The sequence below is a fragment of the Pelobates fuscus genome, chromosome 4 (assembly GCF_036172605.1).
Source record: "Pelobates fuscus isolate aPelFus1 chromosome 4, aPelFus1.pri, whole genome shotgun sequence".
NCBI lineage: Eukaryota > Metazoa > Chordata > Amphibia > Anura > Pelobatidae > Pelobates > Pelobates fuscus.
The window spans coordinates 201,625,554-201,652,360 of NC_086320.1; the positions used below are offsets into that span (position 1 = coordinate 201,625,554).

Consider the following 26,807-nt stretch of genomic DNA (forward strand, 5'->3'; position numbering starts at 1 on the left):
AAATACATACAATGATAGACATACTGACACACACACTGACACAAACTGTCACACAGGCACATACGATGACAAAAATACTGACACACAGATGCATGTACTGACACACACACACAGGCACAAACACTGATAGACATACTGACACACACACACAGGCACATATACAGACATACTAACACACACACAGTATCTCTATCACCGTATGTGGCTGTGTGTGTGTCAGTATGTCTATATATGTGCCTGTGTGTGTGTCAGTATATCTATCAGTACAAGTGCCTGTTTGTCAGTATGTCTGTAAATGTGCGTGTGTGTGTCAGTATGTCTATCAGTGTATGTGCCTATGTGTGTGTGTCAGAATGTCTGTCAGTGTATGTATCTGTGTGTCAGTATGTTTGTCATTGTATGTGCCTGTGTGTGTCAGTAAGTCTATCAGTGTGCCTGTGTCAGTATGTATATCAGTGTATGTGCCTGACACACACACACACACACACACAGCAGGTACACACACACACAGACACACTGGAAGACATACTGACACACAGGCACATACACTGGCAGACATACTGACATAAACAGACACATACACTGATAGACATACTGACACACAGATACATACACTGACAGACATGCTGACACACACACATACACGCTAAAAGGCATACTAACACACACACGGGCACATACACTGTCAGACATACTGACATACACACACAGACATACTGACACACACAGACCTACTGATACACACACAGATACATACACTGTCAGACATACTGACATACACACACACATACACTGTCAGACATACTGACACACACACACACACATACTGACACACACAGATACATGGACTGACAAACTGACATACATGTAAAATTTACATTTTAAGCCCACCCTCCAGTTTCCTACCTTTTGCTGGAGGGTGGCATCCCTGGGATCCAGTGTGCTGCCTGAGGATGATGTGAGTGAGGAACCCCCATCCTCACTGCCTCCTCCTCCTCCCTCCCGTGCAGGTCCTTCTTCTCCCACGCAGCAGCTCTTTATGGGAGGAAGTGACGCTCGGCACTCACTTCCTCCCAGCGCTGCCGAAAAGCAAGGGGTCCGGTCGCGCTGTTAAAGGGCCACAGCGCCAGACCAGGCCCCTGCTGGTACAAGCCCACTGGGTGGCCCTAAGTGCATGAGCCACCCGGTGGGACTCCTTTACAGTGCGGGACCTGCCTAAAGCGGCCGGGAAACATTTTTTTTTTAGGGAAGCGGGGCCCACGGGGTAGCTGCCTTGGGCCCCCAGAAGTAATTGGGCCCAGGGCAGCTGCCCCGTTTGCCCCGCGTTAAAGACGGCCCTGTTCTCTACATTAAGCCTTCATGCAGTAGATTGCCTTTCATGTGTGTAGCCATGCCTCTGATATAACTGTATTTATTAGGGTCACCTTTGCTACACACTGGGTAGTTCTCACATTAATAATTGCCATACAACCACTTACCTCCCACCCCATGCTTGTCCATACAATATTGATTTCTATTTTTCCCCTGGTCAGACCTACCATTTATCTTTCCTGTACTGGCAGCTTGTATCCAAGTAACCCATACATTGTCCACTCACCATGCCCTGGATTTCCCACATTGATAATGCAGATGCTGTCTTTTCCACACATATGTTTTCCTGTGAGAGTTCAGTTACTGCTGCATGTTGATCTGACTAGGAAAAGGTCCTCTATGTAAAGCTGGGTTTACCTTGCATTCCTATCGAGTATTTAAGTGTACTTATAGGTACAAGAAACGGTTTGTGAATGTTTTGGCAATAAGTGGATTTCTGCATAAATTATGGCATGGTCACAATAACTGATTGGTATTGGAAATTCATGGAAACCGGTAAATCCTCCATGGATACAATGTTTTTGACAAATACCAGATCTCTGTTTTTCTTAGGGATAAAGGCAAGGCAAAGGGACACCCCAGGACTAGGAGAGAGGGTAAGAAATGAAGGGGGCCTAAAACAAAGCCAGGATAGACAAAGCCAGCTGAAATTACAACAACAAAGATTCAGCGATTTACCAATGACCACATGGCAGCTGATGATAAACTGAATCTATCTGGCAGGATGCACATTGTAAAATCACTCGCTTTTTGCAAGTGAAATAATAATTTGAAGAACTATTTAAATAGAAAAAATCCTTAATGGCATGTGGGTCTTTCTTCCAATTCTTCAGCCCCACAAAAGTCCAAGTAAAAATCCATAATAACCGACGACAAAAAATAAATTAAAACTGAATTGTCTCACGAAGATGTGGCGATGTAGTGCGTGCACGCCGGAGGAGGTGGAGATTTAACATCTGTCAAGCAGAGAAGCCTGTGCAGCAGGAAATTATAATGAACTGAAGCCATGCTGGAGTCCAGAAAAATGCTAGACGGTTAGTCTGGCATCCAGCTCTTGATGTGGACACGGAAATCTCGGTTCTAGCGGTTCTCTGAAGGGATCCTGGAGGGTGCTTCTTGTTGCTGATTCCACCTAAGCATTAAAGCTGCACGGTCATGGCTGCATCCATTTTTGTTTTTTTTAAACCCCCTTCCCGACTCCACTACATCTAATTGCCCCCCTAGTCACCGCATTTGCCCAAATACCTCTTAAGCCCCCCATATTACCTATTTTAAAAAATCTTTTGTTTGTGCCCGGACCTAGGTGCTGCCATCTTTGTGTGGGCAGATGAAGGCCCTGGGGAACGCGTCATCTGCCTACACGAGATAGTGCTGCAAAATTCCCGTGCATGCCCAGTTAAACACTTGGGCATTTGTTATTGTCAAAAATTCGGACGGGAATTTCGTCAACTCATTATTTCCTCACTAAAATGTAAGACAAACAAACAAGCACCGAATGTTGGGGTTTGTTTGCTCGTTCGATCTGTTTATTACAAGGAGGGAGCTACCATCTCGCAGCTCCCGCCTTGTAATATGTAAAAATAGAAGTGGCAGGGGGCTGTGCTCCCCGCCACTTCATAGGTCCCCCATATCCCCCCTCACTCTATGGGAGGGTCCCCCCGGATGCCCCCCAGCCCCCACATAAGCGGCAGGTAGGGGCACTAAAAGACAATGGGGGGGGACCTATTGTCCCGCCCCAGCCCCCACCCATGAGCGCCAGGTGGGGGCCCTAAATGACAATGAGGGAGGGACCCATTGTCCTCCTCTCCGGCCCCACCAATGAGCGGCAGGTGGGGGCCCTAAAAGACAATGGGGGAGGACCTATTGTCCCACCCCCCGGCCCCCAAACATAGGTGACGGGTGGGGGATAAATGTAAAAATACCTGCCTGACTAGTGGTCCCCAAGTCCCTAGTCACCCCCCCACCCCCAAAAAATACAATAAAACCCTACCTACCCCTCACCCTAAAAAATAGTGAGGGAGGAACAATAAAACTAAATACCTGTAAATAAAAAAAAAAATGCCATTTGATGTTTTCATTTTTCTAAAACCTTATTTTTTCAGCCCCAAAAAAGGCCAAATAAAAATCCATAATTCCCGTGGAACTTATAAAATAAAAAAATTAAAAAAACCTGAGCACAACAAATAAATCCAGACGCTAAATAAATAATGCATCTTTACCCAGCGAAGGCACCGCGCAAACTGAGCTCCGCAGATAATAAGAGTGCTCTGATAGGTAAATAGTGAGCCTTACAGGTAACCAATCACTATTTACCTTTCAGAGTACTCTTATTGGTTGGCCACAGGCTGCTCACTGTTTAGTAGACATGCCCCTACTCGCGGCATAGGGAGTAGGGGCAGTCTCCCTTTTTCACTAATGCTAAGTAATTTTTACTTAGTATTAGTAAAGTTGACTATAAGGGAGTTATCTACTAAGCGGCTGCAAGAATTCAAATGAATTTTAACTGGGGTTTAAATGCCAGTAAAGAATGAATTATAATATGTCTAATTCTCACTGGCCGTGTCTCTAAGTCAATACGAAAAAGTGCTATCGCCATATTAGGCTGTACTGTTGTGCCTGCTAATATGGATAATAAGGTAGACATTTTATTCCAAGACTTCTCAATCCGTTTACACTTCCACCAGATATGTGCAAAAAAACCTTGATCTGCTATACATTTTTATTATGTATTGCTGATTTTGTTAATTGAATAGCTATAGATCATTTATTTTCCTCAAAATTAAACTCACACTCTTCCTCCCAGCAAGCAAGGTAAATGTATCCGGTTGTCTATTATATCATAAGTTAATTTACGAAGTAGTTTTTTCTTTCCAGAAAACACTACTTCTATTCTTTTTGATTAGTTTTTTTTTTTTTTTTTATCTATTACTTCTTTCTATGGACAGTGTTTAATCCTTAGGTAGTTAAATAATTAGAGTGTAAATCAAATGACATTTTAACTTCATTAAATAATATAACCTTTATTCCTCCTATTAACTGCAAAGCAAACAGTATACCCCTTTCTTTCCAATCAACCTCAATCAACAAGACCACTCACTTTCCCTATTTAAGTCGCACACACACGCTCAGTTGTACTGGGCTCCTGATTGTGTAAAGACCGTCAGAGACTCTCCTGTTGCATCCTGATCCTGATCCTGATCCTGATCCTGACCCTTGCCTGTATCATCGCTTCTGAACCTGTGCCTCCTGTCCTGAACTTTGGCTTCCCCGACTAATCTCTTCGTCTAATCCTTTGGTACTGCAAACTTGGTTCTTTGACTTCAGCATCTACCTGCATCTTGGGCTCTGTCCACTAAACTGTGTTCTCGACAAAACCTTTTTGTAATGTGGGCAAGCATTATTGAATTGTGTATTTTAACAATATTTGGGGAACCCAATACCCAAACCCCCATGCCTCTCCCCTCTTGAGATAATACTAAGTGAAACTCCTGCTTTTTTATGGCTCCATATAAAGTTATTAAACAATCTTTGATAGAGATTTTTCTATGAACCATATATTGTTTTTTGTTTTTTTTATTAGATTGGGGAGGTCAGTGGCTAACCTACACTATATTTTCACTTTTGGTTTCCACCCACTTATTTTACATACACCAATATATGAGAATCATATCGTCTAGGCCAGTGATGGCGAACCTATGGCACGCGTGCCACAGGTGGCACGCCGGGCCCTCTCTGTGGGCACGCGGCCATAGCTTTGCCATCACTGCAGAGTAGGCGCCTGCCTGCCCGAAACGGCAGGCGCCTACTCTGCTTCCGTGTCGGGAGGATCGGAAGCAGGGGGGAGGGATCGACGAAGCAGCTCTCCTGTCCTCCCGCGAGCTGTGTGGAGCGTTGCCACGCGTTACCATGGTAACGCTCCACACAGCATCGCGCGGGAGGACAGGAGAGCTGCAGGACCTGTCCTCCTGTCCTGCATACCACCACCGGACCACCAGGGATGGCTGTGTTCCCCCCTCCCCTTCACCAAAGGTAACAAGAAGGGAAGGGGGGGATACTGATTTAATAACCTACCCCCTTACCCACAGCACCCCTACTCCCCCTACCCACAGCACCCCTACCACCAGCACCCCTACTCCCAGCACCCCTACTCCTTCTACTCCCCCTACCCCCAGCACCCCTACTGCCAGCACCCCTACTCCTTCTACTCCCCATACCCCCAGCACCCCTACTCCCACTACCCCCAGCACCCCTACTCCCACTACCCCCAGCACCCCTACTCTCACTACCCCCAGCACCCCTACTCTCACTACCCCCAGCACCCCTACTCTCACTACCCTCAGCACCCCTACCCCCTTACCCACAGCACCCCTACCCACAGCACCCCTACTCCCCTACCCCCAGCACCCCTACCCCCCCTTACCCCCAGCACCCCTACCCCCAGCACCCCTACTCCCACTACCCACACCCCCCTTACCCACAGCACCCCTACCCCCAGCACCCTTACTCCCCCTACCCCCAGCACCCCTACTCCCCTTACCCCCAGCACCCCTACTCCCACTACCCACACCCCCCTTACCCACAGCACCCCTACCCCCAGCACCCTTACTCCCCCTACCCCCAGCACCCCTACCCCCCTTACCCCCAGCACCCCTACCCCCAGCACCCCTACTCCCACTACCCACAGCACCCCTACCCCCACACCCACAGCACCCCTATCCCCCTACACACAGCACCCCTACCCCCCTACACACAGCACCCCTACCCCCCTACACAGCACCCCTGCCCCCCCACACTCACAGCACCCCTAGCCCCCCACACTCACAGCACCCTTTCCCCCCCACACACAGCACCCTTTCCCCCAAACACACACAGCACCCTACCCCCACACACACAGCACCCTACCCCCCCCACACACAGCACCCTACCCCCCCCACACACAGCACCCTACCCCCCCACACACAGCACCCTACCCCCCCACACACAGCACCCTACCCCCCCACACACAGCACCCTACCCCCCCCCCACACACAGCACCCTACCCCCCCACACACAGCACCCTACCCCCCCACACACAGCACCCTACCCCCCCCACACACAGCACCCTACCCCCCCACACACAGCACCCTACCCCCCCACACACAGCACCCCAACCCCCCACACAAAGCACCCCAACCCCCCACACACAGCACCCCACCCCCCACACACACAGCACCCCACCCCACCACACACAACATTACACACAGACACATACACTGCACCCCTTAATGCAGTATATGTGTGTGTGTTCAGCAGTCTTTATGTATTCAGCAGTGTGTGTGTGTGTGTATTCAGCAGACTGCGTGCGTGTATTCAGCAGACAGCGTACTCAGCAGTGTGCGTGTATTTAGCGGACTGTGTGTGTATTTAGCAGTCTGTCTGTGTCTCGGTGTGTGTATGTATTAAGCAGTTGGTGTGTGAATGTGTTCAGCAGTCTGTGTGTATGTATTGCATTTGTTGGAGATACTAATATAAGCTTAATTTATATCATTATTTAAATTTTTTATAATTTAACTCTCTGTTGTGTTCTTCTTTTTAAAACAAAAGTTGTTAACTGTACGAGTAGTTTTTTCTAAACGTAAACCTCAGTATTCAGGTTTAATTGCCATGTTGGCACTTTGAGGGAAAAAAAGTTGGCATGTATTGCGGTTTGGGCACTCGGGCTCAAAAAGGTTCGCCATCACTGGTCTAGGCAAATAAACCCACATGAACTGGCATTTAGAATGTTACTCTGCAGTAGAGGACTGGTAGCGGTTAATATAAATAAGGAAATTGCACATTGAAATTCACAATGAGAACAGATATAACACTTAATTGAGTACACACTGGAAGGTTTTTAGTTATGCTATACACCTCCACTGAAAGGTTTTTAGTATGTACAGATATATATTCTAGATAACATGTAAATGTATTGCGAATAGCACTATAAAAATGTGATTGCCTCTTAAGGTCACAGATTTTGTCTCATATTGGATATTTCTCATATTGGATTGGAAGTATATTTTATAAATATAAAAGGGGAAGCTATGCTTTATTGCACTTATTTCAGAATTTATGAGATGTGGTCATAAATACATCACATAAAAGAAACTATTATGCAACTAATTATACCCTGATTAGCATTCTTAATCTTAATGAATTATAAGATTTGGCAGTGTTTAGTGAAAATGGACAAATTGCACTTCCCTGAAGAGAACAGATATAGCACTTAACTGTGCACTCACTGGAGGGTTCTAGGTAGGATGTATACCATTTCTGAAGTGGATTTTTACTTTGTACACAGATATATTCTATCTAACAAGAATGTTTTTGCATTTGACATTTGAAAAAAGTGACAGCACTTTAGGTTTCACATACAATGGATTGAAATTAGTAAAATCATTTTTTTTTTATTATTTTTTTTAGATTGGAAGGGGCAATGCTATTCCATTTTGTTTTGAATTTTACATTCATGATTTTATTACACAACGTTTAAGTATTCTTGCTTATTTACAGGAGATTAGGTAATCTGATGTTTTCCTTATTCCCATCTCCCTCCTTTCAAGGTGCAGGTATTTTATGAACTTTTTATTTTTATTGTATCCTTATTTGTTAGGTATTATTTAGTCAGGGCATTTAATTATGTTATTATTTATATTGCGCCAACAAATTCTGCAGCACTTTACAGTGAGTGGACGAACAAACATGTAACCAGACAAGTTGGCACACAGAGAACAGAGGGGTTGAGGGCCCTGCTCAATGAGCTTACATGCTAAAGGGAGTGGGGTAAAGCTACACAAAAGGTAAGGATAGTATTAGACTAATGACAGTTGCAAGAGAGGACTCAGTCGGGAGCTATTAATAGTTTAATTGATACACTGTTCTGAAGAAGTGGGTGGGTGATTTTTTTTGAAGGAGTGGAGACTGGGTGAGCATCTAATGGAGGAAGGAAGTGAGTTCCACAAGAACGGTGCAGCCCCCGAGAAGTCTTGAAGGCAAGCATCAGAGGTGGGAGTATGGACAGAAGATAGACGCAAGTCTTCAGCAGAGCGCAAGGGCCTAGACGGTACATTCTTGCGTATTAGGGAGGATAGATAGGTGGGAGCAGCATTATGCAGAGATTTGAAAGCAACAACCAGAATTTTCAATTGATCCATATATCTTACAGGAAGCCAATGTAGAGACTGACAGAAGGGTGAGGAGTGGGTGGTGCGGATGGACAGGAAGATGAGGCTCGTCGCCGCATTCATTATGGACTGTAACGGCGTAAGTTGGGAGCACATAAGACCACTGAGAAGCGGATTACAGTAGTCAAGGCGAGAAAGGACAGTGGAATGGACCAGCACCTTAGTCGCATCTGGCGTTAAGTAGGGTCGGATGCGCACAATGTTTTTGAGATGGAAGCGACAGGATTTGGCGATAGACTGAACAAGAGGCTTGAAGGAGAGGTCGAAATCAAAGAACACCTAGGCAGCGAACCTGCGTGGTGAAGCTGATGGTAGCACCGTTGACTGGGAAACAGACAGACACAGGAGTAATAACATTTGAGGGAGAAGGGAGGAAAGACCAGAATTTCAGTTTTGGTCAAGTTGCGTGGAAATATGCCAGAGGAGAGAGAGAGAGATGGAGAATTTTAGTGAGAGGTAGAGAAAGAGAAGAAGACAGAGTACGGATGAGATGTGTGGGAATTGGGTCTAGGGAGCAGGTGGTGGGGCGGGAGGACTGGAGCAGAACAGAAACCTCTTCCGCTGTAACGGGTGCGAGTGAACATAGAACAGCAGAGTGAGTGAGGTTAGGGGAAGTATTGTAAGGGGAAGAAGAAACATGAGAGATCTCTTCCCTGATTGTAGAGATCTTGTCAGTGAAGTGAGTTGCGAAGTCTGATTCCGTCAAGTTAGGAGGAACAATAGGGCGAAGAAGAGAGTTAAATGTGTGAAATAGTCGTTTGGGTTCGCGGGAGAGTGTGGTTATGAGGGTATTGAAGTAATTTACTTTTGCAGAGGAAAGAGCCAAGCTGTATGAGCGCAGCATAAATTTATAGTGGAGAAAGTCAGACGCACAGTGAAACTTTCTCCAACAGCGCTTAGCAGTTCTGGAGCATTTTTGGAGGTATCGAGTCATTGGAGGTATTTTAGGATACTGCTATATATTTTGTATTAGTTTTTAATTAGTATTTCTCAAGAATGTGTCAGTTTTAATATGTTTGAGCATTTGTAATACATTTTTAATATACGTTTGTGCATACTTAATGAGTATTTTTAATATGTGTTTTAATTTGTCTTATTAGATTATCTGTGCAATATATCTTTTAAATGCAATTAATAGTGATTCTCCTTTAAGCATGCACATTCTGATATCCCTAATATGTATGGACATTTGTTCTATATGTTTTAATCGCATGGAAAAGAAGGTTTTCTGTGATAGCGAATCACAAGGACTTTTTGGGTGAGTCCTGCCCATAGAATGGACATAAATACCATTGGTAGCAGTTAGAGGGAAGATTTGAGGAAGTTGATTAGATTGGTGAAACATGTCATTCTGAGTGATGTCATCATGCTGCATGTGATATAATTTCCCTGCCTCCCATAATCGGAGTTGCGAGGTTCAGAGTCAACAATTGAATGGAACAGTGCTCAGAGCACTCCAGCTGTGGGGGACTTGATTTCCAGTGAGGGTTATGTTCAACCTCTTCCTATTTTAATTCATAAAGATTAGTGGAAAGCTGCTGCCTGGTGGATTATTGTGAGATACTCATCAATTGATTTGTTTGGACCATCTATAGCCTGAGCAGTCTTCACCTGCTGCCTGTTTTTTTTTTTTTTTTGTAAGCACGTTGAAATTATTTTTGCACTATATGTGTGATGCACTCTTGAATTAAGTCTGTTTACACTTTATTATATATTTAATGCGCTTTACAGGGAAATGTGGGGTCCGGTAATGTTTTGCACTTTTATTTCATGCACTTTATTGAAACAGTAGTGCAGTGTTGCACTACCCTTTTTTCACCTTAAAGGCATGGTGCACTTTTATGAGAGTGGGAATACTCATGAAACATATTTAAAGTTACAGTGCACCTTTATTTTGTTTTATGTTATTGTAGTGTATTTTATGAGCTATTGCACTTTGATCGGTGCTGCTATATAACTTACATTTTAATTTATGATAAAAGAAATAAGAGCCATTATCACTTGGAATTTTTGTTATTCATATGCCACTTTGTGCCTCAAGGATGATACACAAGAATCATGTGAAATTGGATATGGCACAACAGGACTGTTCTGTAAATGAGTCCCAGAGTATAATCCATTTTTGGGGGGAGGAAGGGCAGATTTCAGTCCTATGACCGGATATGCACTTTCTTGTGTATATGTTTTATGTGTGTTGATCACTGCTGAGCATAACATAAGAGAGAGAGAGAGAGAGAGAATCCATGAAATATGGTTAAACTGATCTCTGTAAATGTGCAGGATTTAATTGTATTGTAAGGGGCAGGAGGGCTTACTGTAGTGGGCAATGGGTGATATTATAGGGGACAGAGTGGACTGTTGTACAGGTCAGTGTGTGTCAGTGTAGTGAATACAGAGTGTGTGTGTTTACTAGTGTATGCTTTTTCCCCTCCCCCTACATTAAATCTAATAACGGTTATTCCCCCTTCCCTGTTTCTTACCTGGTTCATGGTGGGGGGAGGTTCCATCCCTGGTGGTCCGGTGGCATGGTGGAGCCCCCCGGCTCCCTGTGTGTATATATATATATATATCCCTGTACTCCTGTACTTGCAGAGGGGGCCCAGCAGACTGCAGGAGCACATTACAACTCTCTCTAACTCCCGCGAGCGTGACGTGCGTGCCTCTCTAACGGCTGCGGGTCTCGCGGGAATTAGAGAGAGGGAAGATCTGTAATGTGCTCCTGCTGGGCCCCCTCTGCAAGTACAGGGAGCCGGGGGCCCGCGGCTGTACATATATATATATATATATATATATATGTTCTTGTTGAAGTGCACTCACAGGTCTCAATAATATTTCAAGGTCTTGAAAAAAGTCCGGCAAGGACTGAAACGTCGACACTTCTTTGTATTACTTGATGCTTGAATAAACAGCATGATTAGAAATATTATTGAGTCCTGTGAGTGCACTTCAACAAGAACTTATATATACTTATGGTCGGAGTTTGCACCGAGGCATTAACAAGACCGGGAGCAGTGAGTGCGGGACACGTGGAAAGTTATTTATTTATATATATATATATATATATATATATATATATATATATATATATATATATATATATATATATATATATATATATATATATATAGCAATCATCGCTATATATATGTGCAGAGAGGGCGAATATGGGGCCCAGGACGGCCAAAGCAGTCCTGGCCCTCCATGACCGCCGGGCCCGTGACAACCATCATGGTTGTCACCCCCTGATGGTGGCCCTGTCCAGAGGATATAGGAAATTATGGTGCATGAGTGGCAATGTGCCAATGATATCAGGAAGTATGGTAGATGTTACAGCTGGGAGTGTAGTGCAGGTAGAGTAGGAGGTATGGTGAAGGTGAGAGCAGGAATTATTGTGCATGTGACAGTAAGAGATACAATGCAGAGTATGAAACTGGCACCTGTTATCGATCTAATATGTTTAATCTATGGCATCTAAATAAGTCTGATGTTCTATTAAACTATTATTTTGCTGATGCACATAATAATTGAGATATTATATTAAAATATATAAACAACCAATGCAATCATCAGTGTGCATCTATATGTGCAAATGGATATCTGTGAGTGTGTCCGGGAATGCATATATCTGTCAGTTTTTTTTTTTTTTATATATTTTATTATTTACAAAAGTAAGAACTGTTGAATTCAAATCCAATGCAAACACAGCTGGACAGGAAGTATAGTCAATTGGAAAACATTTTCCAGTTCAGCTCATATGTCAGCTTAATTAACTCCTATAAATCTATATAAAGGATGCATACTTCAATATCCAGATAGCAAAACCACATTAGAAGTACCTAAGGTTTAGCCTGAACAATCAATATCTGCAGTTTCAAGGAATACCCTTCGGCCTGAGCATAGCACCAAGGTTCTTTTTTTTTTTTTTAAACATTGACAATCCTCATAGCACAGATAGAAGGAATACAGATTTCCCATTACCTGGATGACATCCTGGTATTGGAAAAAGATACAAGGGATATTGCCTAAAAATATGGTGGAGCAATATTTTGTAATTGAAGGTAATCTACAGACGGAAATGATAAGGACTTTGACCCCATTAATCGGCTGGGCTAAGAGGAATCTGGAAGTTTTGTTGGCAGACTACCTCCTGAGGGAAGTCAACATGAAGGCAGATTTCCTCAAATGATTGTGGACAAATTGAAGAGTACAGAGACAAAACTGATGACTACAAGATCCAAACACCATTCATTTTCAAACTTCTGAGGAAAATCCGGGAGAGAGTGAGAATTCTGACAGTCTACATCTACAAGGTAGTCTTTCACATAGTTGCAAAATTTCGTCCCACCCACCTTTGTGGAACTCTGTGCCGGATCAGACAACAGCTGAGCTCAGGTCAAAACTTTACTTCCAGCTAACTCGGGCAAGCCACCTCCAATCCGAGTGCTTTTTTGACAGAGCAGTTTTTTGTGTGAAATTGGCAATAGGCCCAAGGTATCTGTCCGCTAATTAAATTATCTGGTCAGGCATGGACATCTATGCACCAGGTATGTTGCAAGATGTATTTTTTTTCTGGGGACCTCCTGTTGAAGACTTGGATATAAAAGTGTGTCGTTTTCCCAATAAAAAACATTTCTACTTAAGCAAGTCTCAGCGAGTGTTTGAGTTTAATCTGCTTAAACACAGTACTATGCTTTTTGAGTCACTGAGGGAAAGGGAGTCCTTGGCCATGACATTTGGTTTCCTGCGAGTAGGCCGCCACAATAAAATACATTGTTTTAGAAAAAAATATTTTCAAACTGCATAGAAAAACACATAAAATGTCTCAGAATAGCCATGTCCCTGGCCACATTTTATGTTGCATAAATCGTTATTAATAGGTCACATAAAGTTCTCAGAACTGCTGCTGGTCACACTCTCATAGCACCCCAAAAATTAAAGTGTTTCTCTTTGTCCATATGAAATGTTGGGAGGTATGCCAAACTACATTTTGTGTTTGTCTGTGTCACTGGCAAGTGCTCTACTGAGCTACCAGTCTGACCCTCTCAGTCAGGTCAATAGAGGTCTGCCAGGCAGTGAGAACAGAAAAATGAAAGGCCCAGCATTTTAAGAGACGGCATACGGCCCTTGTATAGTGTGTGGCTAACAATAACAATTAAAAAAATCTTTGTGGGAAAGAAGGGGTTAATTGGAAGAGGCATGCTGCCAACTATTTGAGGGAGGAAGGGGGTTAACTGTCATTCTAAATAGGAAAGGGTAGATATTGAGTAGGCTGGCAAATCTAACTTGGGAATAGAGAGGGTCCATAGGCTGGCAAAATCTAATATGGGCAGGGCGAGGGTTAAATATCAGGGAAATGTGGCAATCTAAATTTAGGAGTAAAAAGGTGAACTGGGGGAGCGGAGCCTGACTGGCGGGCTGAATGGCAGCATACCTCATGAGCTCCTGGGCTCCACGCGACAAAACTCTCCATAAATCACGCCAGTCAGCAGTTTACACCGCAAAGTACTGCAAACTGCATAGCAGAGACCATGACGAATAGATCGATACCAAAAACTGATGACGATTGGATCAGTGCAACCACGCTGACACCCAGTGCGGCCTACAAGCACTCTAGGCGCCGGAGGGACGGCCGCTCTCCGTGCGCTAAAATACAGGTACTCAAGCGGACCAATCCCCCCCCCCTCATACCGGCGGGGGTCATCCGGTCCCAGGAGGGCACCCACCACTACCTCCTATACCCAGCATCGAAAAACACCACGCGAGCAAAATGGCGACAGCTGTCGCTGCTACCTCAGCCGAGGCCTACATAGACAATATCCTAGCCCGACTGGACTCTCACTTTGCCAACTTCTGGTCAAATACGGAGGCAAGGCTACAGCCCCAGCAAACAGGCGAACCGACCACAGCCAAGCCTCAAACCCAGTAGACTGGCAGGCACCGAACAGGCTCCCTGGCGAAGCTCGTGTACATTCCGCCAAACCTGCAACACACACGCTCACAATGGCGGTTGGGGGCAAAGAAGGGGAACACACCTAACGGCAACCAACCATCTGTACGGCCCTGCCTGGAAGATCTAGGGCTACATATTTGCCCACAAGGTGCCAACGCAACACCAAGACCCCCACGTGGCAGGCCTGTCCCACGAGACCCTCCACACACAAGGCGGATGCCGGGAAAGCACCAAGGAGCTGGTCACCTGAGGCGCCTGGGAAAGACTGCAGCGAAAACCCGGAACAAGGTCCAAGGTACAGGGGCAGCGACTCCCACGGAGCTCCGAGAAAGCAACTCCCAACAACGACAGCACAGGTCGCAATATGGTGAATACACCCAAGCGACATGCCACCAGCGAGTACACAAATACGGAGAGCCCTGAAATCCCCCCCCCCCCAAGCTGGGAATCGGCTGAGAACTCACTAATATCCCAGATGCTGCGGAGCAAGCTGAACTCTCTGACCTAAAACTCACCCGCACTCGCATTTCTGGACTCCTGTTCTCAACCACACCTATGAGAACTAGCCGGTTAAGTCTGTTTTTATGTTATTACTCTCTGTATCCCCAAAGCAGTTGGCTCGACCCCAGGAGGTCTACCTGACAATCTTGATGGTCTAGCTAGCATGTAACCAACCAAATATTAGTTTAACAATACCAACCATACTGTACTTAGCATGCAACCGAAAAGCAATTACATAAGTAATTACAGCCATGTATTGTCCAGCATAGTACTCAACTAAGCAAGCCTATTAATGTTTTGCCTATTCTCCCTGACCCACCCATGTTATATCTCTACTTTACGCTTAACAGATACTAAATCGTGAATGATCTTGACAAACCGCATACTAACTATAACATTGTGCAAGTACTAACATACCCTTACTCTTATACATGTTTGGAAAAAGCATGTGGATTGCCGTCGGGGTACCCCATGCGCGTTGTTCCCTCAAATGCACTACAAAAAAAAACGGCTAACAATAAAAAAAAAAAAAAAAAAAAAAAAAAGGTGAACTGACATGGGTATGGGCAGGGCTTTCTTTAATATTCAGATAGATAAATAGTATAGTTAAAAAAATATACCAGTGAGGGCGCCACAGTCACAAACGTGTGTGTACAGTTACCATAAGTATAATCGAGTTAAGCAGACCAAAAACTTTATTTATTTACTTGAATGCAAGTGTGGAACACAGTACGTGGGGCACGCTGTTAGAAAACTACACATCAGGCTTTTAGAACATTTTAACAGCATCAAAAGATGGAATTTAAAACACAGCGTTCCTAAACATTGTATTAGCTGTACCAAATTTGATTTCCAGACTTTTATGTGTATAGGGATAGATGCAATAACCCCCCATTGGAGAGGAGGAGATATAGAAAAGGCTTTAGCTATGAAAGAAACAGAATGGATTTATAGACTGAAAACCACCTCTCCTATGGGTCTAAATGTAGATTTAGATTTGTTAGTATTTATGGATTGAATTTTTATCTACATTTATTCACTGTACTTGTTTTCTCACCCAATTTTATATCACAATGTAGCCTTTTTATAAACATTTGCTTGGAATTTTAAAAGTTTTAATTTAAATTTTCAATTTTTATATTTTTTCTTACTCTACCGTAGAGACTTTTTTATCTTATGCTTTTTTCTTTTTTAGATTTATATCCGATTTTATATTGGATTTGTGGTTTTTACTTAATGGAATTGTTGCTATGCTCTCCAGTATACTCATTTCCCCCATTGTAGTAGTTCCTACTGATGGTTTATTTTTCAATATTACCGGTAATTATATTGTCACATAAGACTTACTGATGTGTATATCCAGATGTGCATTTTATTTATGCAACCACTAGGCTCGTTTATGGGATTAGATTGTTATGTGTGTTATTCATATATTTATCTGCCATCTTATTACCACTATTTTCGTTCTTCCCAAATGTTCTTAATATATGAAATATTTAGTTTTTAATATATATAATTAAAGTGTATAGAATATATTATAACTGTTTTTAATTGTCATTGTAAATGTACAAAAATTGTTCTTTTGATCGCTAATACACTCAGTTCCGTGAGGTCCCATGATCCTGAACGGAATAGTGTCTCCCGGCGTAGATTGACAATAAAGTTATTTGCTTGTTATACGTGCATGCGCATTAGAATACGTGAGGACGTTCACCGTGGTGCGCATGCTAATGAAAGCCGAGCGATTTACTGATATTTAAACAGCTGGAACAGATGAAGAGGCACAGCTCTTGAGAAAGTCTTTCAGACGAAACGCTTCGAGCGGAAGAACGCTAAAGATATCCCCGGAAAGATTTCTACTCTACAGCCTATCCTTGCCAGAGTCATTTATTTTCTCATTCCACTGGATGAGATTAACAGACATTCGGAGGCATTGTGGCTGAACTTTAACACATGGGGACTTAGCCCAGCAGTGGCTGACAAGCTTTCCTGCACAATCTTCTGATTTTCTTTTTGTGCCATTACTTTTGTGAGTGTAATTTTTGTGTTTTATTTGTTATTACTGTGTTATTAAATACTTCACTATGTATATATTTCCTTTTGTCTCCATACATGCTTAACTCTATTATACGTATGGTAACTATATACAAACGTTTGTGACTGTGGCGCCCTCACTGGTATATGTTTTTAACTTTACTAGTTGTCTATTTGTGTATTTCTGGGATTTGGGAGTAATCCCCTATTCTGAGTGGCTAGCCTCCACTGTTTTGCACTTTATCCCACATACCGCTCTTGAACACTGTCTTTAATATTGACTGGACCCTGGGCAAGCATTTGCTTGGGCCTCCAGGACCCACTCCCTGGCATGCAGTCACGCCCTTCACCCCACCGCAGTGATGGAACTAAAGTACAAATAGCCCTGGTGCAAGAATTTTATTGGGTCTCCCACTTGCAAGGTTGGACAACTCCAACAATGATTTGACAGCTGGACTCTACCAATTTTCCATGCTTGCAGGGTTGTATTTAGATATAAAAAAACACACACTAATCACCAGTTAAAAACAGATCAAGCACACAAAAAGGTATAAAAAATACCTAATTAATTCTAGGCTGTAGAAGAAACAGGACTCCTCCCAGTCCTCGCAATACAATATAAATAGAAAAGATCTACAGAACAGAAAAAATAAAAAAACTCAAGAGTAGTATAGCCCGTATACATAAAATCACCAATTATTAAGTTGCACTCACAGACATAAATTGATAGTAGGCGTATCTCAATAATGGAGAGATGATAAGGGATCCTCAACATGGATGTATGGACATGTAGGAGAGAAATAAGCCACAAATAAGTGTAGATGGTAGATAAATATACCCTGCACTACAATAAATTGCACTTACGAAATTGTAGTGATATAAAAAGCATATCATCAGATGTTATCCACGGCCATCCTCCTCCAATGGATGTAAAATAAGGTGGATACCGTCATTAAATTATAAAACTATTAACACAAATAAATCAAAATGGAAATAAATAAATACAATAAAAATTCTCTCTACAAAAGTCCAACATTTGTAGAGAGAATTTTTATTGTATGTTGGTGTCGGTGATTTCGTGCGAGGTATTTTGTCTCCCATTTTGTACTAGCCTGCCGTCTTGTGCCCTCTGGAGTAGGAGTTAGGATCTTTATTCTAGGTCTCGGCTGCTGCTAGGGTTGTGAATGCCCCAAGGGGCCAGTGGGGGGTAAGGGTGAGTGAGTGAGTGTGGGGCTCCTCCACGTTAATGTGGATCTGCGCGGTTATCCCCAAGTCTGGCTGTGATGTTATTCCAGGCCGTGTAAAGTGTAACAGTATGTAGTAACAGTTGGGTCCGGTTTGACCGGGTTGGATGATTTCACATGCGGTCGCAGTCAGGTCCCAGAGTCCTTGCGTGGGGTGCGAGGGGTAAATGGTCTTGTAGTAGCCGGGTCTCCCATCTGGGATAGTCCTGTCTGAGCAGGTGTCTGGGTTGTATCCGGGAGTCCCAGGAGAGTGGAGATTGCAAGGATGTCCGCCTCTGATGTGGCTCTGTAAGTAGTCCCGTTATGTGTGATTAGGAGGACCCTCGGCATTCCCCATCTGTATTGTATGCCTGCAGTCCACAGGTGGCCTGTTAGGTGTTGTAACGATCTCCGCCAGTGTAGTGTTGCCCTGGTCAAGCCCTGGAAGAAAAGCAGGTGGGAGCCGTCAAATGGTAAAGGGGTTTTGCCTCTCACCGCTGACATTATTGCTGCCTTGTCTTGGGAAGTGGCGCATCGCAGGATGACGTCTCTTGCCTCCGCTGAAGAGGAGTTGTTCCCAGCCGGTAGGCGAAATATGCCCTCCAGATTTTGCGGGCTGTGTTTGAAGGCAGGATTGTGGCCAGAAGTCTTCTTGTGAAGTGAGGCAGCTCCTCTGGGGAGATTCCCACCGGCACCCCTCTGAGTTTAACGTGATTGCGGCGCAGGCGGTCCTCTTGGGTGGCCACCTGCGTCGCTAGTGCCTGGTGGGCTGTTTGCACGCTCTGTAGTTTGGCGTACCTCTGTTTTCAGGGTTCTGAGGTCCGCGGCCAGCAAGGATTGTATCTCCTGCATCCAGTGCTGCAGGTCTTGTTTTGTAGCGCAGGTGTCGTCCCCCGAGCCTCTATGGGCTGGGAGTGTGTTGGTTTGCGTGCCCTCTGCGGCTGAGCGGTGGAGGCCTCCGTGGCGACCATCTTGGACGGTGCTTGTCTCTGCAACATCTCCCCGATATTTGACTGGTCTGCCGCCAAGGCCGGTTGCAGTTTCTGCGTGTGGCGCCCCATGGTTGCAGAGGGGTCTTTAGTTGTTGAGGTTTCTGTCTCCTCCCAGGCTGGGTGGTAGTACGCCCCGATGCCGTCTAGAAGAGACTCCAGGCCGTGACTCGCGGACTTGAGGTAGGCCCGGTTGTACCGTTTCACCTTTCCTGTCTTTGCTTGTTGGAAAAAAGGCATCGGTCGGTTCTACACGGTTCCCCCGTACTCGTAGTGGGCTTAGATTAGTTGTGCGGGTTATGATGTTCGGGATATTCGCAGATTAGGTGCAGCAAGGTTGGGAGCCGATGGAGATGACGTCTGTTCAGTTTCGCTCCCAGGCCCCGCCCCCCATACTGACATTTTTAAACTCCAGTTTCCAACCTTTTACTGGAGGGTTGCTTCCCTGGTGTCCTGTGTGGTGCCTAAGGCTGATTTGGAGTGAAGTTTGAATGGAGGGGTGTATTTGTTCTTAATGCTGGTGCTCCGATGCTCATACAGACAGGTACACACACTGACAACATACAGATTGACAGACATACTGATACACTAATACATACAATGATAGACATACTGATGCACAGATGCAAACACTGACAGACATACTGACGCACACAAATATAAACACTGACAGACATACTGATGCACACAGGCACATCATAGACTGACAGACATACTAACATACACCGATAGACATAATGACACACACACACATGCACATGTACAGATATACTGACACGCACAGGCACATACACTGATAGACATACTGTCACACACAGTCACATTCATTCACTGAGACATACTGACACACACTGGCAGACATTCTGACACATACACAGACACACGCGGATATACATACAGGCACATGCACTGACACACATTCACATATACTGACACACACAGACAGACAGACATTCTGACACACACAGGCACATACACTGACAGACATACTGACACACACAGATACAAAGACAGACATACTGACACACACATATACACACATCCATGTAACATTTAAATATTTAAACCCACTCTCCAGTTTTCTACTACCAATGTAAGATAAGCCATGTGTACAACTTCTGATAAATTTCAACTTGACATGACAAATGCTGTCGCTTGTCACATGTTCCCTTGTGCTGCCAGTGCTAAATACCGCCTCTGACGGTGTACTGGTAGCAGGGCAGGAAGGAATACATGACTAACGGTCACCTCAAAACTAACTTTTTTTTTTGTCAATCTTATTTTTATTAAAAGGCATATAGTATGGGATACAAAAGAGAAATCGGAGGAAACGTTTAAGCGATGTACAATATAGGGTTGGTACAACAATACGCCAAGTTAGAGTACATTTCCAGATTTTCAGTGCCTCATTTTTTTATATATATTGTAGTTAAACTCCAGTTTGAAAATACAAGCTAAGGATCAAAAGATCCGGATTGGTAACTCGCTAAGTCATGTTAGTCAGGCGTCTGGTGACACATGGGTGAGAAAAACATTGGTTTCACAATAGACGTTAACACAACAGTACATCACCCAAGAATGTTAATTTTTACGTTAAACATAAGCTAAATCATTGCTTATAAGTATCCCATATGCTGTATTATGCTTTTCTAGGCTTTAATCGTGTGCGTCAGGGTTGGCTACAAGTGTGGATAGCAGTGATTAACAGGAAACAAGCATGGCCTAGTGATGGGGTTCATACATCAGAAATACAGTGTAGTACATGCTTAAATTGTTAACACCTTAGGTGATTGAAGGGTAGGAGACCATAGGTAGTGTGTAGAAACAAGAAAAAAAATATATATATATCATGGTGTGCATCATTATTTATCGGCATATGTAGCTTAATTTGTGGTGTCTAGAGTGAGACAGTCCTCTCGGCCTGTCAGGCCACTGTGGAAAGTCCAGGATTAACCAATGCCCTGGGCTGGTGGAGCGTAGAAGTTGGCATGAAGTGCAGCTATCCAACCTATGCCCAGTGCAGGAGTGTGCCTCTTGCTGTTGGTGTTGGCCTCAGGGAAAACGCTGGTACACGCTGGTGGGCTGTGTAGGGTCTCTGCTGTGCAGGTGCGGGAAGAGGCGATCCTCCAGCCCCAGGCTGGTGAGCAGGCCTGCATCACTGAGCCACAAACCCGGTGACTTCCAGAGTCCGAGTTTCCTCCTCTTGTGGGAGTGCTGGGGGGTCTGGTGGTATGCTGCCGTTTACGGCGCTGGGACCTCCGCTGCTGTGGAAGATGCTTACGGGCTTTAGCCCTGGTGGCCTTCAGCCCAGGTGGGCTACGTGGAGTAGGGGTGTTTGGCTGTGAAATCGCTGTGCCCGAGGACACCCTCCTTGCTCCCCGCTGCTTGTGCCCCACCTCACCGGCGCGTGTCTTGGTTTGTAAATCAATCTGGGCTGCCTGTATGCGCTGGTCCAGTTTCTCCCAGAACCGGAGGAAGATTTCCTCGAGGCGTTGCAGGGTGTCTGTGGCATTACTGTGACTGGGCATGTAGCTTAGAGGCAGGCTTCTAGTATGCGGTGAGTGTGCAGCCGCCATCTTGGATGTGCCACGAGGCAGGCGTTTGTAGTGCCGTGCTGGATGCTGGTGCAAGTGGTTCTCTACCGCGGTTCTGTATGGTCCAGGATAACCCCCACTGGACCGAGGGGGGGGGGAGGTGTGTGTGCGAGGCTGCAGTCACTGTACCTGTGCCCGGAAAGCGGCCGTCTCTCCGTGGCTCAGTTCGCGGTAGGCCGCAAGCCTCGGCGTGTCAGTTTGGCTGTGCAGGAGTTCGGGGGAAGCACCCGTCGATGCAGCAGCCTCTCCTGGTTTCAGTCGTCGTGGGTTGCAGTTTGTCAGACACGAGTTGTGGGTAGAAGTCCCCGTTTTTTGTCCCCAGACGCGGGAGCTCTCGCTGGACACGTCTGGGCTGCTTGGCTCCGCCCCCAAAACTAACTTTTAATGGAGTCATTCTTTCATCAAGTTTTGAAAGGAAACAGATATTTAAATGAAGCCTAGAAGCATGGAAGACTATAGAGACTAATAGATGGTTTTCAAACACTGTCCGACCCATGGTGGCTAAGGGATCCATTTATATACTAAAGGTAGGGACAATCTTTCTCTCTATATTTTTATTTTTTATTTACAAATAATTCATTAACCCCTTAACCCCTTAAGGACACATGACATGTGTGACATGTCATGATTCCCTTTTATTACAGAAGTTTGGTCCTTAAGGGGTTAAGGACGAAGGCAATGGTACAATTTCTGATCAAAACAAGTCCTAGCACTTGAGCTATATGTCTATTCAACCATAATTTACCTTTTTCATATTAAGTGCACCCACACTTTTTATATATCATTTTGGTCAGGAGTAAAAGGGCTTTCATTTCACATCAAATTTTTATACTTTAAACAAAATGTAATATTAATAAGAAATGTTATGTTTTCAGTTCTGCATGGCATTTTAGCTGCAAATAGATAACACTGCTGGCTTTTACTGCAATAAAATAAAAACATTTGTACTCAGTGATGTCTCACGAGTACAACAGTACCCCCATGTACAGGTTTTATGGGGTTTTGGAAAGTTACAGGGTCAAATATAGGGCTTGTCCATTTAAGTTTTTAGAAATTGAAATTTGGCAGATTGTTTGCTGGGCCTATGTTGCCTTTCTAAACATGTGGCAGCCAAGAAATGAGAATTTTGGATCTGTGCTGCCCTAGGCATGACGAAACTCTGCCTCTCTTCCTGTTTAAGACCAACACGCACTTTCACTGACACACACTGACATATACACACACTTACTGATTTGACACATTGACAGACAAACTCACTCCCAGATGTACACGGATATATCAAAATACACCAAGAATGAAATTGTGTATATATATATATATATATATATACATACATACATACACACACACACTTTAATTCTTAGTGTATTTTTATTCATATATGGTGTGTAAATATGTTCGTATGTTATCAAAATACCCTTAGAATGAAATAATCTGATACATTACATTTTTTTTATAATGTATATATTACATTTTTTTTTTTTTTTTTAAATGAAAAAATAATGCAATATTGTTTTGTTTTATTATTTGCAGCTTTGGGGGACTGAAAAACAACCCATGCAGTCCAGCGTACTGCTGATCTGGTGATGTCATTGCTATGTCATTGCGATCACATGGCCCATAATTGCTGGATTGGCTGCAGGGGGACACCCCAATCAGTATCGCCGCGGAGGGTATGTATGCACTGTACTCAGACATCAGGCATGCTGCCGTCTTTGAATGTTGAGCGGGAGGCTGCAACAGTGGCAATGCTGGAAATGAGTACTACTGAACTTAAATTTTTTTAATACACTTCCTAAAAAAAAAAAATATATATACAAGATTATAGGTTCCCATTAAAAAGTATTTTTTCGTGTACCAACTTGTAGCACAACAAGAGTAATCTGTAGTACACTCTACAGAATGGTAACTGCAGCTCCACCCCTCCTTTTTTTTTTTTTTTTTTTTTTTTTTTTCTTTCTTTCTTTCTGTTTTCGGTGTCAGGTGAGGCAGAGCAGGGTTAGGGTTAGAAAAAACACAGTTTCATGCAATTTTATCACATGTGCAATATATTGCACAGCCCTAAAACAAACAACAACAAAAAACAACAGGAGGATAGTTATGTGTGCCTTGATGACTATTGTCCAGGTGACATTGAAGGTCACTTGATCTTTCATACAAACTTGTCTATTTTCTAGAAGTATTTTAAGCTCATTCACAGATCACTTTTTAAATTAATTTTGTTTGGTACATCTGTTTAAATTTAGGACTTTAAACAAATAATATGCATCTCCAATGTTTAGCTGAGTATCTTCTAATGGTTGATGGACTGCTTTTGGACAGTTGCAATGATTATCTTTATGTATTTGGCTTAAATCTACACAATCCTGAATTTATTTTATTTGCGGTTTTGTTTGGGTCCCTTACAAGTCTACAATTTTATTTAAAAAAAAATAAAATTAAAATAACTTAAGGATTATTATATAAACAGGAGGAAATCTTTTTCTACAGATAATGTATTTCGAAAAAAATAAATAAATAGAATTTCGGAATGTAAACCAAATGTTTTTCCCAATAGCTAGCTCACACAATCCTTTTTACTAAACCCACTGTCTGCAGGCAGTGTGCACATCACAAATGTGCAGAAATTTACAAATTAAAAGGTCTACTTAAAATGTCCAAAATCAATAATATAACTTACCCACGGCAGGAATACTAGCTTTATTAAAAAACAAAACACCACACACAAATAGCCTGTTCTTTATAAACTTGTTTCTTCAAACTCCCCAGTAGGCACGTTATAATGACGATCATCTTCTGTTATAAGAATCACCGCAGGCCAATCTGGCTTATCATCTGGGTAGTGTGTGACAAATTCATCTGTTCCATATTTGTAAAGTCTATACACTTTAATGGTGTGCTGCAGCGCATATCCAAGCAAAAACATTTCTACCTGTAGCAGACAAAACAAGATTTGTAAATTAAAAAAAATTTTAAAATGGTATTGCAGGTGCACGTTTTCTTTTCTTTCACAGACTGAATCAAAGAATTATTCTTGATTAAACAAATACATAAGAAAAGGCAACAAAGCTTTGACAAATGCAATAATGCACTTTAAGTGATGGCCAGAGAAAGCTATGAACTATAGACACTACATTAAAAGTGCAAACAAGTCATAACAGATCAATAAGTCTCTAGACAAAATACCAAAACACCTAACATTACCACTTTATATTCCGTACCAGAGACATCACCCTTGTGACATCTTGCTCAACACTTAGTACTCTGACATTCAATAACTAAGATATTACACGTGTTAAACCATTTGACCCTTTGTTATAGATATACCAACATCTAATATATGGATATTCTGTAAAATGTATTCTGAATATTTTCCGCTATTTCAGTCTAGAGCATACACTGGTTGAGAGAGCGACACAGAGAAACCGTGAGAATGCTGCGTGAGAATCGATTGCCGCAGAATATGTGCAAAATAAGGATAATATAAAGACAAGTCATTTCCAAAATCATACAAGATATAAATACAATTTCCCTTTGGGGAATTTATTATGCCAGTTTAACAAAGCCTTTTCCTGTTCCTCCTCTTCCCCATGTAGTATCAAAGAGTTGTTGCTAAATATTATGGTCAGAATTAGCAAGCATTTTATTAGAAAGCATTGAACAATACATGAATATTCAGCACATTCACGTACGGTCTGTGTATGTGCTCAACAGAAACGAGAAGAGATTAACCAGTGATCTGAATTGTTTTAAAGTGAATTACAGATGTGTGATTTGTGACAATTCAGAAGAAATAATTCAGAGGTAATAAACTAGATTAATCATCCTGAACTAAAACCTGATTGGATTCAAAAGCTCCTTACATGGGGTTGTTTGCTTAGAAATTGCAGTCCAGAACAATACCAACACTAGTTAAAAAATGCTGGCCTACTCACTTCAAAAAGAAGCCAATGGAACCACTAAACTAAGTTAAAACTAAAACTAATAATTACATACAAAAGGGCTTCTTAAAGGAACCCCTATGAACTAAAGGAATCTCAGCAGAATGTTGTGATTTTATGAGATGTAGGCAGAGCCCTGTCCACCAGCTAGGGAACCTTCAAGAATCAGTGTGTAGTGGATAGTTACCGGTTTTATTTTATATGTTTTCTTTCTAAAAATAATAAAAAAAAATACTTCAGACTTCTCATATAACGGTCTGATCTTTTGAGGAATGATGCTAAACTTCTAATAGCAGATAAAATTTTAGCTCTGAAATAGAACATCTCATTAGCAACTGATCTACAAATTCCCTTTAAAGACCGCTTGAGCTGGAATTTCAGGCAAATAATGGGAGCTAACATTTATGAATGCATTTGTACTATAACATTTTCACCTGTATTTGTGATTATCTCACCTGCTCAAGTCCTCCTGTGTGCCCCACTTTATTTAAGTGATTCTTCATAAATTCACAAGGATCATTAGAATTATTGCGAGCAAACAGCAGCCAGGAGAATACAGGGACTTCCCTACCCTCCACATTCGCATTATATAAATCAATAGCAGTTTTCAACATCAAAAACTTCACGGCTTCATACAAACAGTACTCTTCATCTTCATTTTTAAAGATCTCATCGCACGCTTTCTGTTTCTCTGCTGGGATCTTCATTTCACTCAGTTCAACCCACTAAATTATAGGACACAAAAAGATCATGGAGTAAATCTGCACAATAAAGCAATGACTCTACTTCAGAGAACACAACTCTGCATATTCGAAGAAAAAAAATAAAAAAAATATCAAAAAGCATCCTCGAGTATCTATTTTTGGAAGCTTTATATTTGACCAAAAAAGACTGCTGTGGAATGTAAGGCAAGAGATCTATTTACAGATATTTTGCATAGGTTCAGTGGACAGAATACAACTTTATATTTGTTAAACATTTATATTTAATGTTCTATATTAT

At 42.9% G+C, this 26,807-nt stretch overlaps 1 protein-coding gene across 1 annotated transcript in view; it reads right to left on the bottom strand.

The window, feature by feature from the left end:
- Positions 1–24,540: 24,540 nt before the first annotated feature.
- OTULIN (OTU deubiquitinase with linear linkage specificity) overlaps positions 24,541–26,807 on the bottom strand; it is a 73,364-nt gene continuing 71,097 nt past the window's right edge. The window contains exons 8-9 of the mRNA XM_063450565.1: positions 26,261–26,530; positions 24,541–24,796 (exon numbers count right to left, since the gene is read on the bottom strand). Coding sequence (XP_063306635.1) covers positions 24,605–24,796; positions 26,261–26,530 — 462 coding nt within the window. The 3' untranslated portion in view covers positions 24,541–24,604. The remainder of the gene's footprint in view (positions 24,797–26,260; positions 26,531–26,807) is intronic.